The 17,585-nt window shown below is 41.7% G+C and overlaps 1 protein-coding gene across 1 annotated transcript in view; it reads left to right on the forward strand.

Moving 5' to 3' along the window:
• Positions 1–17,585, forward strand: part of LOC144683639 (26S proteasome non-ATPase regulatory subunit 13-like) — a 51,205-nt gene that overhangs the window by 19,695 nt on the left and 13,925 nt on the right. The window contains exons 8-9 of the mRNA XM_078546880.1: positions 4,419–4,498; positions 14,649–14,774. Of these exons, the coding sequence (XP_078403006.1) occupies positions 4,419–4,498; positions 14,649–14,774 (206 nt within the window). The remainder of the gene's footprint in view (positions 1–4,418; positions 4,499–14,648; positions 14,775–17,585) is intronic.

Raw genomic sequence — 17,585 nt, forward strand, 5'->3', positions numbered from 1 at the left:
TCAAGGCACAAAAACCCAAAAAGAAAAGTCAGTCAACTGTGGCTAACACAGGAAGTTAAGGATTGTATAAAATTGAATGAAAAGGTCTATAAAGTTGCCAGAAATAATAGTAAACCTGAGGATTGGGGGGATTTTAGAATACAGCAAAGGAGAACCAAGAAACTGATAGAGAAAGGGAGAATAGAATATGAATGTAAACTAGCAAAAAACATAAAAATGGATTGTAAACGCTTCTATAGGTACATAAAAAGGAAATGTTTGGCTAAGACACAGGCAGAGTCAGGAGAATTTATAATGGGGAATAGAAAAATGGCAGAGAAGCTAAATGATTACTTTGTGTCTGTCTTCACTGAGGAAGAAACAAGAAATCTCCCAGAATTAGAGATCCAAGGGACTAAGGAGAATGTGGAATTGAAGGAAATTAAGATTAGTAAGAACGTTGATTGGAGAAATTAATGGGACTGAAGGTTGATAAATCCATGGGACCTGATATCCTGCACCACAGAGTGTTGAAAGAGGTAACTATGGAGTTATTGGATGCATTAGTGATCATCTTCCAAAATTCTATAGATTCTGGAATGCTTCCTGCAGATCGGAGGGTAACAAATGTGACCCCACTATTTAAGAAGGGAGAGAGAAAGCTAACAGGGAACTACAGATCTGTTAGCCTTACATCAATAGTAGGGAAAATGCTAGAATCCATTCTGAAGGATGTGATAAATGGACTTTTGGATAATAATGATCTGATTGGGCGTAGTCAACATGAATTTATAGCCACATAAAAATAGAAGCAGGAGTAGGTTATTCGAGCCTGCTCCGCCATTCAATATGATCATGGCTGATCCTCTACCTCAACGCTATATTCCCACTCTCCCCATGCCCCTTGGTGCCTTTGGAGTTTAGAAATCTATCTATTTCCTCCTTAAATATATTCAGTGACTTGGCCTCCTCAGCCTTCTATGGTAGAGAATTCCACAGGTTCACCACCCTCCGAGTGAAGAAGCTTCTCCTCATCCCAGTGTACAAGGGCACCCAGGTCCCTTTGTACATCAACATTTCCCTATCTATCGCTATTTAAATAATACTCTGCTATTCTGTTTTTCCTACCAAAGTGGATAACTTCAAACTTATCTATGTTATACCGCATCTGCCACGTATTTGCCCACTCACTCAGCCTGCCTAAATTATGAATGGGAAATTATGTTTGAGGAGCCTGTTGGAGTTTTCGAGGATGTTACTAACAGAATTGATAAACTTAGATTTTCAGAAGACTTTTGATAAAGTCCCCCACAACAGGTTGGTTAGCAAAATTAAAGCACATGGGATAGGAGGTAAAATACTAGTATGGATTAAGGATTGGCTAACAGGAGAAAACAGTAGGAATAAACGGGTCATTCTAGTGTTGGGAGGCTATGACTAGTGGTGCACTGCAAGGAACAGTACTTAAGTGCCATCATATTAATGATTTGGATGTGGGGACCAAATGTAATATTTCCAAGTTTGTGGATGGCACAAAGGGAATGTGTATTTTGAGGAAGATGCAAAGTGGCTTCAAAAGGATTTGGACAGACTTAGTGAGTGGGCAAGAACATGGCAGATGGAATATAGCGTGCAAAAATGTGATGTTATCCACTTTGGTAGGAGGAATGGAATTGCACAGTATTTCTTAAATGGCAAGAGATTGAAAGTGTAGATGTACAAAGGGACCTGGGTGTCCTCGTCAATAAGCCACTGAAAGCTAACATGCAGGTACTGCAAGGAATTAGGAAGGTTAATGGAATGTTAGCATTTATCGCAAGAGGATTTGATTACATGAGTAACGAGGTCTTGCTCCAATTGTATAGAACCTTAGTTAGACTGCACCTGGAGTACTGTGTGCAGTTTTGGTCCCTTTAGCTTAGGAAGGATATTATTACCATAGAGGGAGTGCAATGAAGGTTCACCAGACTTGTTCCGGGATGGCTGGACTATCTATGAAGGGAGATTGGAGAAACTGGGCCTGTATTCTCTGGCTTATCGAGGAATGAGAGGTGACCTCTTTGAAACCTACAAAATACTTAAAAGGATAGACAGGGTAGATGCTGGTAAGATGCTTCCCCTGGTTGGAACACAATTTCAAAATGAGGGAGAAGCCACTTGGGACCAAGATGAGGAGAATTTTTTTTTACTCAGAGGGTTGTGAATCTTTGAAATTCTCTACCCCAGAGGGCTGTGGAAGCTCAGTCATTGAGTATGTTAAAAGCAGAGATTGGAAGATTTCTAAATACCAGTGACATATGGGGATAGTGTGGGGAAAAAGGCATTGAAGTGGATGATCAGCCATGATCTTATTGAATAGCAGAGCAAGCTCGATGGGCTGAATGGCCTACTCCTGTTCCTACGTTCCTATTCTACACCACAATAGTCATCTAGCCAACTGAACTAACCAACCCCCACAGGAGGGATTTGAATTTGCATCTCATTAGTAAAGGTTGTATTCTAAATTGGAGAGTTGTTTTTGTCACTACACCTTCCTCCCTTGATTAGTCCTCGAAGGTGGGAGTTCGGCTGTGCAATTCGATGAATGTATGAGTAAAATATGTGTGGGATACACTGATCAATTTCAGCAGTTTTGGGCACAAGTTAGCACTGGGTGCTGTCACTACTATGTTAGCCCCCAGAGCTGAATCACCCCTGCTAATTGTGCATTGACTTATGAAATCATAGAATAATACAGCATAGAAGCAGGCCATGTATCCCAGCAATCTGCATCAGTTTATTTTCAAAGAACAATCCAGCTAGTTCCACTTCCCAGTCTTTCCCCATATCAGTGCAATTTTTTTCCCTCGAGTATTTATCTAATTCCTTTTTGAAGGCTGTTGTTAAATCTGTATCTGCTAGCCTATGTGACAGTGCATTCCAAATCCACACCACTTGCTGTGTTTTAAAAAAAAAATTCTACCTCATGTCACCTCTGGTTCTTTTGTCAGTCATCTTAAATGTATGCCCCTTGGTCATTGGCCCTTCAGCCATTGGAAACAGTTTCTCTTTATTTACTATGTCAAATCTCCTCTTACAATTCTCTGCTCTAAGGAGACTAACCCCAGCTTCAGTCTGTCCAAAGAACTGTAATCCATCTTCCCTGGAACGATTCTAGTAAATCTCCGCTGCACCCTTCCAAGCCTTCAAGTCCTTCCTAAAGTGTGCTGCCCAGAATTAGACAGTACTCCAGCTGGGGCCAAGAGAGTATTTAGTATAGTTTTAGCATAACTTCTCGCTTTTTTACTCTCTGCCCCTGTTTATAAAACCCATGATCCCATATGTTTCTTTCTTTCCTTTCAAGGTGGCAAGACAGGTAAACAAAGATTTATGTGCAAACATCACCAGATCTCTCTGCTCTTTTAGACCCTTAAAATTATACCATTTAGCTTATATTGTCGTCTCCATGCTCCTTCCAAAATTTACCACCTTGCACTTTCCTGCATTGAATTTCACCTGCCATATGTACGTCTATTCTACCAGCCTCTCCATGTCGTCTTAATGTCTGTCACTATCCTCCTAGTCCCAATTTTGTCATCTGCAGATGTCAGAATTGTGCCCCGAAGCCCCAAGTCCAAGTTATTAATGTATCCCTTAAAACAGCAGTGACCATGGTACTGAACCCTGGGGAACATCACTATATACCTCCCTGCAGCCTGAGAAACAATCATTCCCCCACAACTCTGTTTTTTATCCCTTAGCCAATTTTGTATCCATACTGCTACTGCTCCTATTAGCCCATTGGCCCAGTTTAGCTAGCAGAGCTAATATGTGGTGCTTTATTAAATGACTTTTGAAAGACTACATGCACAACATCAACTGCACTCCCTACATCCATCCTCACTGTTACCTCATTAAAAATCTCAATCAAGTTAGTTAAACCTGATTTGCTCTTAACCGTTTACTGCTGGATCTCCTTTGTTAGATTATGTTTATCCAAGTGGCTGTTTATTTTCTCCCAGATTATTGTTTGAGGTTCCCATCACCAACTTGAAACTTGTTAAACCTGTAATTGCCAGGCTTATTCTTCTCTGCTTTTTGAACACTGGTGTAAAATTAGCAATTTTCCAGTCCTTGGCACCATCCCTGTATCTAGATTGTGGCCAACACCTGTTTAATTTCTACCCTTCCTTCCTTCAACAATCTAAGATGCATTCTCATGTGAACAGTGATTTAGCCACTTTAAGAACTTCCAGCCTTTCTAGTATTGTCTTTACTCTTATCTCAGTATCCCCATAAATTCCTTGCTTATCATAACTTTGGCAGAGTCCTCTTCATGGTGAATTTGAAATGTTTGTTTTTCTGGGTGACTTGTGCTTGTTGCATTTAATTTCCACTTGTGCTTAGTACAAAGCAGTTCTTCAGCTAGTTTTTAAAATGTTCTTTTTTCATCTTGATAGTGGGTTCACAGCAGCAGAGAGCATTCACTCTAGGTCTAGCTGCTCTACTGGGAGAAGGCATTTATAACTTTGGTGAACTGGTAAGTACCGAGTGAAAGGACTTACAATTAGTCCTGACTTTGCTCATGAATTGTCGTCTCATGCTGCATCAGAATTGTCATGGTTACTGAATGTGTAGATGGGATTCCCATGCTGTGGGTTATACGTGTTTATGTAATTTTCCACAATTGTACAGGAAAATTGTTCAATAGTACAGATCTTAACTGTAGAATTCAGGAAACAGTGATGTGAATTTGTTGTGTTCAGTACATTGCTAATCACCTATTAGTGCCATGTGTAGTGCTGTGTATTTGAATTTCAGCAGTGCATTGTGAGGAACCCATTGTGTTTGCCCTTCTGATTTACAAACACACGGGGTATATGGGTAGGGCGTAGTGGTAATGTCACTGGACTAGTAATCCAGAGCTAGCCTAGTCAAATGCTCTGGAAACATGGGTTCAAATCCCACCACGGCAGCTGATAGAATTTAAATTCAATTAAGCTAGTCTCTGTAATGGTGACCATGAAATTATGGTCAATTGTTGTAAAAACCCACCTGGTTCACTAATGTCCTTTAGGGGAGGATATCTACCGTCTTTGCCTGGCCTACTTGTGACTCCAGACCCAAAGCAATGTGGTTAACTCTTAATTGCCCCTCTGAAATGGCCTAGTAAACCCCTCAGTTCAAGGGCAATTAGGGATGGGCAACAAAATGCTGGCCTTGCCAGTGACTCCCACATCCCTGTAAAATAAAAAAAACACTAAATTAATTTTTTTTTAAATGTTATGCCTTATCAAATACCTTTTGGAAATCCAAGTACACCACACCTGCCAGTTCCCTTTTGTCCGTGTTACTTGTTACTTCCTCAAGGAACTCTGCTAAATTAGTCAAACGCAATTTCCCTTTCACAAAACTATGTTGACTCTGCCTGATTACAATAAAATTTTCCAAGTGCCCTGCTATAACTGCATTAATAATAGATTCTAACATTTTCCCCATAACAGATGTTAGGTTAACTGGCCTGTAGTTTCTTGCTTTGTCTCATTCCTTTCTTGAATAGAGGAGTTACATTCCTTATTTTCCAATATGACGGGACCTTGTCAAAAGCTAGGAAGTTTTGGAAAATTACAACCAATGCATCTACTGTTTCAGCTGCCACTTCTTTTAAGGCCACTTTCTTTTAAGATGAAGTCCATCAGGCCCTGAGGATTTGTCAACCTTTAGCTCTAATAGTTTTCTCAGTATCCTATCTTTAGTGATTATAATTAGTTCAAGTTCCTCTCTCCTTTTCACCGCCCTGATTTACAATTATTTCTGGGATGTTACTTCTATAGTGAAGACAGACAAAAAGTGCCTGAACTTTCTCGGAGTGGCAGTCTGCGTGGGATTGCCACTCCATGTCTAATTTCTTATGTCAGAGTTTTTTATGATCCTACATTGCCTGACCTTCCAACTCAGGCTGGGCGAGATCCAGGCAGTGCAGCATTTTTCCCCCAGGTCCAGTGTCGAAATGCAGGAGAGTAGAAGAGGAGGAGGCCGCGCCCCTTTTTTTAAGCGGCATCAGCTGCCGTGAAACAGGTAAATTTAAAGGTCCATTGAAATTTAAAAGCCCTTGACAGGCCAGGGAGAAGCTAAGTGTCATAAGTAAGTGGATAGGATTGGGGGAGTCAGGAGGTGGTCAGAGGGCTTCGGGGTAGTGGGGGAAGCAGGTGTCGGGCCCGCCGGGGGTGGTGGGGTGGTGGGGTGGTGTTGGTGGTGGTGGTTGTGGCGGGAGGGAGGAGGGGGGTGTCGGGTCCACCTGGGAGGGAGGAGTCCCATGTGGGTTGGGGGAATCCAGCGAGGGCTGGTAGTGGTGGTGGGAGACCCCTAGGGGTTTGGGGGTGTCCCTTGGGTGGGGTAGTCAGGGGTTAGGGGAGGGGGGAAGAGTCTGGTGGGGGGTGCCCCTGGGGTGGGGGTTGGTTTAATTCTTATAACTTTCTCTGGGCAACTATTGTTGTAACCCAGTCGGAACCATCTGAAGTCTGTGATTTAAATCGCACTTTTGGATGGTTCTCTGCAGGGAAATTGTCCAGGAGAAATTTGCACTTCTGTGCAATCGCCGTGTAAACCTTACCTGTAAACATCCGAAGGGGATTCCACAGAGCATTTTTGGGTTACTCCCCCAATCTGATGCTGGGGAGCTCGGAAGTTATGGCCCAAAATATCTGTTGAATGCATCCGCTGTTTCCTTATTTCCCATGTTATGACAGAGATGAAAGGAGTGCACTCTGTCTGCCTGAAGTTCCATAATTTATAATGGGAGTGAATTAGGTTCCAGCCATCCCAAAATTTAGATGTTAATTGCGTTTTTTCTCTCACTGAGAGACTTTACTGTAGTGCAGGCACCAACTGATCCTTTCACCGTTACACATGATTCTCTCTCCGATCCAGCTCCCCCTTCCTCCTCATTTATTTTGTTTGCCTTTTTGTGACAGAAATCTGAAGCAAAAGCACAGTATGAGCCCCGAGCTGAATCCTTTCACTCCACCATTACAGGGAGAAAGATGAAAAAGTGGGGTTTAAAGGACCAGGCCCCTCTCTCTCTTTATTTCCAAGTTGTTGACAACAGTTATTGACATTATTGTCCAGTATGGAAACAGCTCACTGCCTGTAATTCTGGCATTTAACCCCCTTATTTCTTCTCTCTCCAACATTTAACTATGGTCAAATGTCAGGGCCCCACCGGCCAGAGGCCTTTTAAAGCCTCTGTCTTTGAGTGCTCTCTTTTCTCCACCCCGGCTCTAGGTGGCATTGGATGAGAGAATGTATGTTTAAAAAGTTGCTGCTTGTTCTGTTGCTGGTTGTTGTTGTGCAAGTGACAATTGGGAGGATCAGCTGTGGCTCAGTCCATAGCACCCTCGCCTTTGAATCAGAAGGTTGTGGGTTCATGTCCCACTCCCGGAAACCAAGAACTGTGATTGTACTCAAAAGAGTTGCAATCCGTGACTGTTGATAACTCGAAAGAATTTTTGAAGGAGAAGTTGCTTGCTGTTGACTCTCTCTCGTGTGCTTTTGACGCCTCCCCACCACCCCCTCCTGCCACAACCAATAGGGACCTTCACTGGTAACCAGGCCCAAGCAAGAGCTGAGAGCAACCTAACACCGACTTTCAACTGTGACAAACATAGCCTGTTTAACTAACCTTCTCTCGCTTATTAAAAAAAACTTATTTATATAAATGTGTGCACGTACACACCTAACCTGTATCTCTTTTCTCCCCCTGCTGGTGTCATGCACAGACAGGTGCAGAAAGAACTGGCTTGTTAAATAAACTCGTTTTTAGTTTGCTTAAATCGCAGATAGGCAAAGAACAGGGAACACAATGGGCGATAGTGTGTAGAAGGACTTTTGCGCAGCTAAACAAAATCACGAAAAAAGTCACAACTGTGGGACTTCACTGTTTATTTAAATGATTTCCCAGCTAGCTATATGGCCAAATGTGTCCTTTACCTATTAATTTCAGAATGACCGCTCAGTGCCCAGGCTTCTTCAATAAACAACACAATTATTAGTTTATTATAAAACCAGACTTTTCAAGTAGAAGGCAAAGCTTATTAATGTATAGTATGAAATATGAAAGTATGATAATTACTCTTTCTAAGTGCCCTAACTCTCTCTCTCGAGCACACCAATAAAAAAAATAAAATAGAGGAGTTCTGCCAAAAGGTTAAAAGTCAATGTTTCAAGGGAAGAGGATGTATGGTGGCCAGGTTATACCGTTGAGGTCTCGACATTGGTCTGTGAAACAATCGATGACTCTTGCAGTACTTCTCAGATGGACTTTGAGGAAAACCTGTACACAGTCGATTTCGGAACATTGAGCGACTTCGGAGCAACGTCCGTTCATTTTTTGCCTTGGACTGGGTCCGGAGCTACAGGACCCGTCGTCCTTTTTGCCCAAGCAGTTCACCCTCCTTGTTTTCTTCTCTCAAAGCAAAAACAGCCGACCAGCTTTTAAACATTACTAGGCATGATATTTTTTCAAAGCCACAAGCCACCATGTCACCTTTTGTAAACAGTACTCTGGGGTCAAGAAGTTTCCAGCTTCTTTAAAACTGCTTGATTGCCTTGCTGCCTTTTCCAAGGACAGCATCAACCATAGAACTTGCATTAACCCTTTAAGGGACAGTGTCTTTTAAAGAACACAAATTATTCTAAGTTCTTAGCCCTCGAAGATGAACCATTTTCTGTTAATAAAGCGTGCATTACAACCATTATTAACTCTCCAGACACACTCTAGAGGACCAACACTCACTTTAGATACTCTTTTCCTTTTTAAATACATGTAGAAAATATTACTATCTGTTTTCATATTTCTAGCAAGCGCTCTCTCATACTCTAATTTCCCTCTCCTCATTTTTAGTCATACTTCGCTAGTTTTTAAATTCTGTCCAATCTTCTGACCTACCACTAATCTTTGCAGAATTGTATATTTTTCTTTCAATTTAATACTAGCTTCTAACTAACTTCCTTGGTTAGCCACGGATGATGCATCCTTCTAGAGCCTTTCTTTCACACTAGAATGTATCTTTGCTGAGTGTTAAGAAATATCTCCTTAAATGTCTGCCACTGCATCTCTACTGTCCTACCCTTTACCCTAATTCCCAGTTCACTTTAGCTAGCTCTGTCTTCATATCCTTGTAATTACCTTTACTTAAGTCTAAGTTTAAACTGACTCTTCTCGCCCTCAAACCTAATGTGAAATTTAATCATGTGTTATGATTGCTTTAACCTAGAGGCTCCTTTACTATGAGGTCATTAATTAATCCTGTCTCACTGCACATTACCAGGTCTAGAATAGCCCGTTCTTGGGTTGGCTGTAGAAAGTGCTGCTCTAAGAAACCGTCCTGAAAACACTATGAATTTATCTTCAGGCTCCCTTTGCCAATCTGATTTGTCCCATCTATATGTAGATTAATTCACCCATGATTATGGCAGTAGCTTTCTTACAAGCCCCCATTATTTCTTCCTGTATACTTCGTCTGACAGTGTAGTTACTGTTAGACAACCTGTAAACTACTCCCACAAGTGACTTTTTACCGTTGCTATTTCTTGTCTCTACCCAAACGGATTCTACATTTTGATCTTTAGAACTAAAGTCGTTTCTCACTATTCTACTAATGTCATCCTTAATTAACAGTTACCCCATCACCTTTTCCTAGCTTCCAGTCCTGAAATGTAAGTACCCTTGGGTGTTCGTGTCCCAGCCTTGCTCACCTTGCAGCCACATCTCTGTAATGGCTATCATTATTTCTATTTGAGCAGACAATTCATCCTTTTTGTTGCAAATGCTACGAGCATTCAGACACAGAGCCTTTAATTCTGTCATTTTACTATTTTTGCAAACTCTGGCCTAGTTATACAACTCACCAGAGCACTGGTCCCAACACAGTTCAGATGAAGGCTGTTCCAGCTGTACAGCTCCCACCTGCCCCAGTACTGGTGCCAGTGCCCCAGGAATCGAACATACGAACTAGGCGAAGGAGTAGGCCACTCAACCCTTCAAGCCTGTTCTGCCATTCAATAAGATCATAGCTGATACGATTGCAACTTCCTGCATACCCCCGATAACCTTTCACCGCCTAGGTAATCAAGAACCTATCTAGCGCTTAATTAAAAATATTCAAAGACCTGCTTCCACTGCCTTTTGAGGAAGAGAGTTCCAAGGCTCGCGACCCTCTGAGAGAAAAAAATTCTCATCTCTGTCTTAAATAAGCAACCTCTTGTTTTTAAACCGTGACTCCTAGTTCTAGATTCTCCCACAAGAGGAAACATCCTCTCCACATCCACTCTGTCAAGTCCCCTGAGGATCTTGTATGTCTCAATCAGCTCACCTTTACTCTTCTAAACTCCAGTGGATACAAGCCTAACCTTTCCTCATGAGACAACCTGCCCATTCCTGGTATTGGCCTAGTAAACTTTCTCTGAACTGCTTCTAATGCATTTACATCTTTCCTTAAATGAGGAGACCAATACAGTATACAGAAATCCAGATATGGTCTCACCAGTGCCCTGTACAACTGAAGCATAACCTCCTTACTTTTGTATTCAATTCCTATCGCAATAAATGATAACATTCTAAACCATTTCTCCCACACCAGTCTTTGAGCCATGCATTTAGCACTCTAATCTTATTTACCCTATGCCAATTTACTCGTGGCTCAGGTAGTAATCCAGAGATTATTTTATGGTTCTGCTTTTTTAATTTTCCCCTAGCTGCTCATAATTTCTAGGCAGAACCTCTCTCCTAGTCCTATCTATGTTGTTGGTACTCATGTGGACTACAACCACTGGATCCTTCCCCCTTCCACTGCAAGCTCCTCTCCAGCACAGAGCAGATGTCCAGAACCCTGGCTTTGGGCAGGCAAAAGAGGTTTTTGGGCTTCTTGCTCTTGGCTGCAGCGAAGTAGGTCTGTCTCCCTGACTCTACTATCCCCTACTACCACTACATTCCTGTTTTCTCCCTGCACCATGGTGCCATGGTCAGTTCACTCATCCACTCCACAGTCCCTGCTCTTGCCCATACAAGCTGTAAGAACTTCAAGCCTGTTGGACAATTGCAAGAGTTGAGGCTCCTCCACGTCTACATTCTCAATCCCCATACCTGCCAATTTATATCTTTTCTGAATCGGGCACTGTTCCTTCCGTCATATTTTAAACATGGCCTCATATTTCAATCAAAATCCACTTTTTGGTGGCTGTATGTCTCTGTTCATCTGTTTTGAGCTTTAAACAAAACTTAGTGAGAGTTGGGTGAATCTGATAAACAGTGGCGAGTAGGAATTTGGTGTGGCAAGGTGGTGGTAAGTAATTAAATCCAATGTTCAGCAATTAATGTATAAATAATTGACTGGACTTCAGGGAATAAAATTAGAATTAACTAAGCAGCGGATACCAACAGTAACGGGATCTGAACAGCATTAAATAAATATATCTACCTACTTTTCAGTCCACCTGTCTGACCTAATCTAATCCATCTTGCACATCAAGCAGGTGATCACCCTGCAGTTAGAGTTCAGGAGGATGTTAAGTGGATTCCAGCAGATGAGGAAGAAGCAGACAGTACACAAATCTTCTGGGTGCGTATAGGAGGGCATCAGATTTCTAGGGCAGGGGAGGCCTGTACAAGCATGATGAGTTGCACCCCAGCAGGCTTGGACCAGTGTTCTCGTGGAAAAGTTAACTAGTCCTGTGGGGATGGATTTAAACTAACTTGGCACGAGGAGGAACACCCTGCTAATGAAGCATTGGAGAAGGGGTACAAGGTGCGCAGATGATTGGGAGAGACAGACAGAGTTAGAAGAAAGAGTAGTTCAGAAATAGGAGTGATCAGACAGTGAAAATGTGAGACTGACTACAATGGATTTACATAAATGCACACAAACCATGATAGATAAAGGTTGGTGAGCTATAGACACAAGTTGCCATTTTTTTTTAATGATTATTATGTTATGGTTCCTGTCTAAAATGTAAAGTTGAGAAGGAAAAAAGGAGGGATAATAGCTATATTGATTGGAGATATTGTCACATCACTGGAAAGGGAAGATATACATGAGGGCTCAAAAGCAGAACTTATTTACTTAGAATTAACGAACAATGGAGGAGCTACTACAATGCTGTATGTATGCAACAAGTCACTCAATAGTGGGAAGGAGATGGAGAAAATTGCAGAAAGGTGCAATTACTTCAGAGTAGTCATAAAGGGGGTTTTCCAATATTCTAAAATAGATTGGACAGTAATAGTGTAAAGAGCAAAAAGGGGTGGGAATCCTTGAAAAGCACACAAGAAAAATTTCTTCTTCAGTATGTTTATAGCCCAGTGGGGAATTCTGAGGAAAGTGGAGCATGTTTTAGTTAGAGAGCATTGGAGAAACAGCGATTGTAACATAATTTGGTTTAGAGTAATTATGGAAAGGCCAAGGAAAAATCAAATGGGGGAAAATACTGAACTGGAGGAAGGCTCACTTCATTGAGCTGCAAATGTATCTGGTCCAGATGGATTGAAATCAAATATTGGCAGGTAAAACTAAATGAGTAATGAGAGGATTTCCAAAAGGAGATAGTTTAGGTATGGACTGGACACATTCCCAAAAGGGATAAAAGAAAGGCATCCAAAGTTAGATGACTGAAGTTAGAGATTTAAATGAAACAGGAAAAGGAGGTCCATGATAAATGTTGAACTAATAATTTAGAGAACCAAAATGATTACCAAACGTACAACAGAAAACAGGGGGAAAAACCTTTTATAAACTAATATATCATAATTTTCAATAAATCTCATTTCCAATGTGAAATAAAAACTCCACGGAAAAAGAGATCAATCTGTGACTAACTATTGATTAAAAACAAGAAGCTAATAACATTGCCAAGAAGAGTTACAAACGTAACGACTAGAAGATCCTTAGATACCAGCAAGAGATGACCAAATATTGATAGAGGAAGGAAATAGAGTTAGCTAGCCATAAAAATGAAAACTGATTGTATGAGCTTCTACGAGAACATAAATGAGTAGCAAAAGTAATGTACGTCTCTTCCTTAGAAGCTGAGACAGGAGAAATTATGGGGAATAAGGAAATGGCAGAGATGTTAAATTGTTAATTAGATGTTAAATATATATTTTCAGTCTTCACAGTAGAAGGTGCAAAAAGTGGCAGTAATAGTGAGGAATCAAGGATTTAATGAGAGTGAGGAATTTACAAAATAATATTAATGAAGAAAAAGTACTGAAAAAATTAATGGGACTGAAACCTGACAAATCCCCTGGATATGACTGCCGACACCCTAGGCTTTTTAAAGAGGTGGCTGCAGAGATGGAGGATGCACTAGTTGTGATCTTCCAAAATTCCCTAGAGTCTTGAAAGGTTCCAATGGATTGGAAGGTAGCAAAAGTAACACTGCTATTCAGGAAAGGAGGTAGAGGCAAAACGATGAACTTCAGTCTTCAGGAAAATGCAGGGATTCATTATTAAGGACATGGTAATAGGGTACTTAGAAAGTCATTATATGGTCAGGCAGATTCGATGTGGATTTATGAAACCGAAATCCTGTTTGGCAAATCTATTAAAGTATTTTGAGGAGGGTAGATAAAGGGGAAGGGAGGTCTTGTGGCGCATTGGGTAGCATTCCTACCTCTGTGCCAGAAGCTCCAGGTTCAAGATTTTTTTTTAAGCCAGCATTTATTGCCCTTTTTTTCAGAGGGCATTTAAGAGTCAACCGCATTGCTGTGGGTCACGTATAGGCCAGACCAGGTAAGGTCAGCAGATTTCCTTCCCTAAAGGGGATTAGTGAACCAGATGGGTTTTTACAACAATCAGCAAGGGTTTCATGGTCATTATGAGAGTTTTAATTCCAGAATTTTATATCACCATCTGCCGTGGTGGGATTCGAACCCTGGTCCCAAGAGCATTACCCTGGGTCTCTGGAATACAAGTCCAGTGACAATACCACTGTGCCACAGCCTCCCCCACTTTGATGGGCACAGAGGTGTGCTCACAATGTGGCCAAACAGGTTGATTATCAGCCTGTAAACCCTTCCAATATGCCTGAAGACAGGTGTTAGAGTGGGAGAGTTTCCTGGTCAGCCATACTACAGAAGACAACGGCAAACCACTGCATTACTTTGCCAAACATAATCATGGACCAATCCAATTGAAGCCCAAGGTCACCAACACCCTCTTGGGGCATAGCACCTAACGAAAGAGGCGATAATTGTACATCTCAATTTTCAAAAGGCATTTGATAAGTCACACAAAAGATTGTTGCATATGACCAGGGGTCATGAGTTGGGGGATATATTCACATGAATAGAGGATTAACTAAAGGACAGAAAACAGTAGAAACAAGTGAAGAGGGCACTCTAGAGTGCATACCTCCGCCATGCTGTGTTAACTCAACGTTATTACAATTATGTAACTCTTCCTTGAGCAAAGGAAGTTTGGGAAGGAAAATTTAAAAATTGGAGAAGAAAAAGGTTTGCTTTGAGTTTGTTTTACTTCAACAACTTTGTATGTTTTGAAGTTGTTGATGATTACAGACATCCTCTGAAACTAGCTTGGGATGATATATCAATTTGTAGAAGTTTATTACTTCAACATAGACTGTTGCTCTTCCTATGTTTGCTGTTGGTAATGCAACTCCTTCATCTTTTGCAGCTGATGCACCCAATCCTGGATTCGTTGCGTGATACAGAGAATCAGTGGCTGATTGATACTCTGTATGCTTTCAATAGTGGAGATGTGGAGACCTTCTTCTGTCTGAAAACCTATTGGGGAGCTCAGGCATGTTCGATCTTTGTCACCGTATAAAACTTAGCTGAATAACTGTACAATGTGGCTTACAGTTTGCAGGTACGGTGGGATTTATGTAATCTGCTGCAATCTTTATTGAATCAAATGGCTGGGACAGACACACTATGATCTGAGAGCCTGATCGACTCCAATTCAGAACCTTTGTCTGAAATGCAATTGGGAACAGTGCCAGGGCAGTGTCATTCATGGGGCAGGTTGGGGCAGTGCCATGAAGGTAGGCAGTGCCATTCAGAAAGGCAACAGTGGACTAAATTAATTTGTTGCACTGAGCTGATGGACAGCAATTTAGCAGCCTTTTTATATAGGCAGATGTGGCAGCCATTTTGTACCAGCACTACTTGACAAACCTATTTAATCATTGCATGTTGTGTTAATTTATGGAAAGATTGTTGATGAGCCAGTGTAGAGGGAGAGATCATTGAAGAAATGGGCAAGAATTATGACATGATAACTAATGATATCATGATGTCTTGGATAAATGTTGTTCAGGTCAGCTCAGAAGAATGAGGGGGGATCTCATAGAAACCTATAAAATTCTAACAGGACTAGACAGGGGAGATGCAGGAAGGATGTTCCCGATGGTGGGGGAGTCCAGAACCAGGGGGTCACAGTCTGAGGATATGGGGTAGACCATTTAGGACTGAGATGAGGAGAAATTTCTTCACCCAGAGGGTGGTGAGCCTGTGGAATTTATTACCACAGAAAGTAGTTGAGACCAAAACATTGTATGCTTTCAAGGAGTTAGATATAGCTCTTGGGGCGAAAGGGTATGGGGAGAAAGCGGGAGCAGGCTATTGAGTTGGATGATCAGCCATGATCATAATGAATGGCGGAGCAGGCTCGAAGGGCTGAATGGCCTACTCCTCCTAGTTTCTATGTAGACTAGGAAAATTCCCAGCTTCATCACTGGCACTGAGTGAGTCATCACTGGCACTGAGTGGGTCAGGTGTGTGTAAGTTACCTAAGAACAGATAAAGTTACTAACTCATACACAAAATTTTTAGTTGAAGGAAGATAAAAACGATACATATAAGAACTGAATCAGTTCAGTCTCTTTATTGTTTAGTTCAGGCCTGATATGTTTGAAGTCATTGTGTTGTCTGAAATGAAGGTCTTGAGTTTGTAGCATTATCTCTGTAGCTGCGATGGCTGGCACTGTCGAATTGCTGGAGGTTGCTTTCATGGGTAGCTTAGTAAATGCAATTAGGTGGGGGGAGAGTGGAGTTTATTTAGTTCTCTTTCAAGGAACTGCAGTGTGGCCCATTTTTTTAACCTGGTTGATTCCAGCAGTTTGATGGCTGTGCGTGTTGGTCCCTCTGTGTTGAAGCTGTTATCTGCTTCTCTGAAGAATTTTTTTCAGATGGTTCTCTGTGGATCTGCTTTTTGTAGGCCACTGTCTCAACAATGCCAAAACATGTTCTAAATAAGGGAAGTAGTTAGCCCAGCCCTGGGGCCTAACTTAAACATTGTTTGTTTGAGGATCTATTGAATTCCAAATAACTTTTGTGAACCCTCTTGAGGTAAACATAGTCTGGGTCCATGTCTGAACGATGAGGGCTGAACCAATGAGAAGTCATGTGACCATCAGAATCTGTTTTTCACTTTTTTTAAATCAGTTCAAGGTTTTTAAAGGTAACCTTAAAATGCAGTTTCTTTTGAAATTCATAAGGCTGTCATGAAGACACTGTTGTGACAGCAAACCTATGGCAGTTGGATGAAGATGGAAGTTGGCAGGTTCTTTCTGTCTCCACTAGCTAGCCTCTTCCCTGGGCTTGGTATTGGACAAGAAAATGCCTGGATGGGAAGGAATGGGACTTGGTGTGGGGTAGGATCTGGGCAACAAGAGGCACTGACTTTTGCAGAGGAATTTGCAGGATGGGAGGATGGCATGTCTGATGGTGACAAAAGCATGGGTGAGGGTTTCAGTAACAGGTAGGCTGAGGCAGGGAAGAGATGGGTAATGTTGAGGAAATTTTCATATCTTCACAATCTTCACTTGGAGAACAGTATGAAGTAATGGGAGGCTTCCCAGCCTGCGATTTGAGTGCCACTTCCATGACCGTGGCCATCTTTACCTTCGTTAATAGAGGGGGCAGGGTTAGTCCTGTATGTGCTCTAACAACCCATGCAATGAGGCATTAGGTGGGAGTGTTGGGGTTCCACCCATATCCACAATGAGTATCCCATTGGATGGCTATCCAGATTTCAGAACCGGACTTCTAGTCTTCACTTAATGGGGTTGTCTGAGATGTATCTCCTTTTGACTTGGCTGAGAATGGTATCACTGAGTTACCGGCTCACTCTGTTGTGGGGGTGAAAGTAGGTGGGCTCTAATGGAGAGGATGTGGGTCAAATATTCCATAGTGTATGATTGTGTTTTCAATTAAATTAAAGAATGAAGATGACCGTGTTAAATAGAGATCTCTTTATGAGCAAAATGATTGTGCTGTGTTGGCTCAGTGAAGTTATTTGCTGAATGTGGAAACTGTCCAGCTGCAGCAATAATGGTTTGAGCGACAACAAAGAGAAACTCACACTGCTCTACCTGATACTCTTTCGAGTTATCAACAGTCACAGATTGCAACTCTTTTGAGTACAATCACAGTTCTTGGTTTCCGGGAGTGGGACATGAACCCACAACCCTCTGATTCAAAGGCGAGGGTGCTATGAACTGAGCCACAGCTGATGTGGAGCATCTCAGGCACTCTGTGGTGAGTGGCCAATTAGCTCACAACAAACAACAAGGTGTGGGAACAGGTGTTTTCCTTTAATTAACTGAAG

This window comes from Cetorhinus maximus, chromosome 8 (genome assembly GCF_964194155.1).
Source record: "Cetorhinus maximus chromosome 8, sCetMax3.hap1.1, whole genome shotgun sequence".
Classification (NCBI taxonomy): Eukaryota; Metazoa; Chordata; class Chondrichthyes; order Lamniformes; family Cetorhinidae; genus Cetorhinus; species Cetorhinus maximus.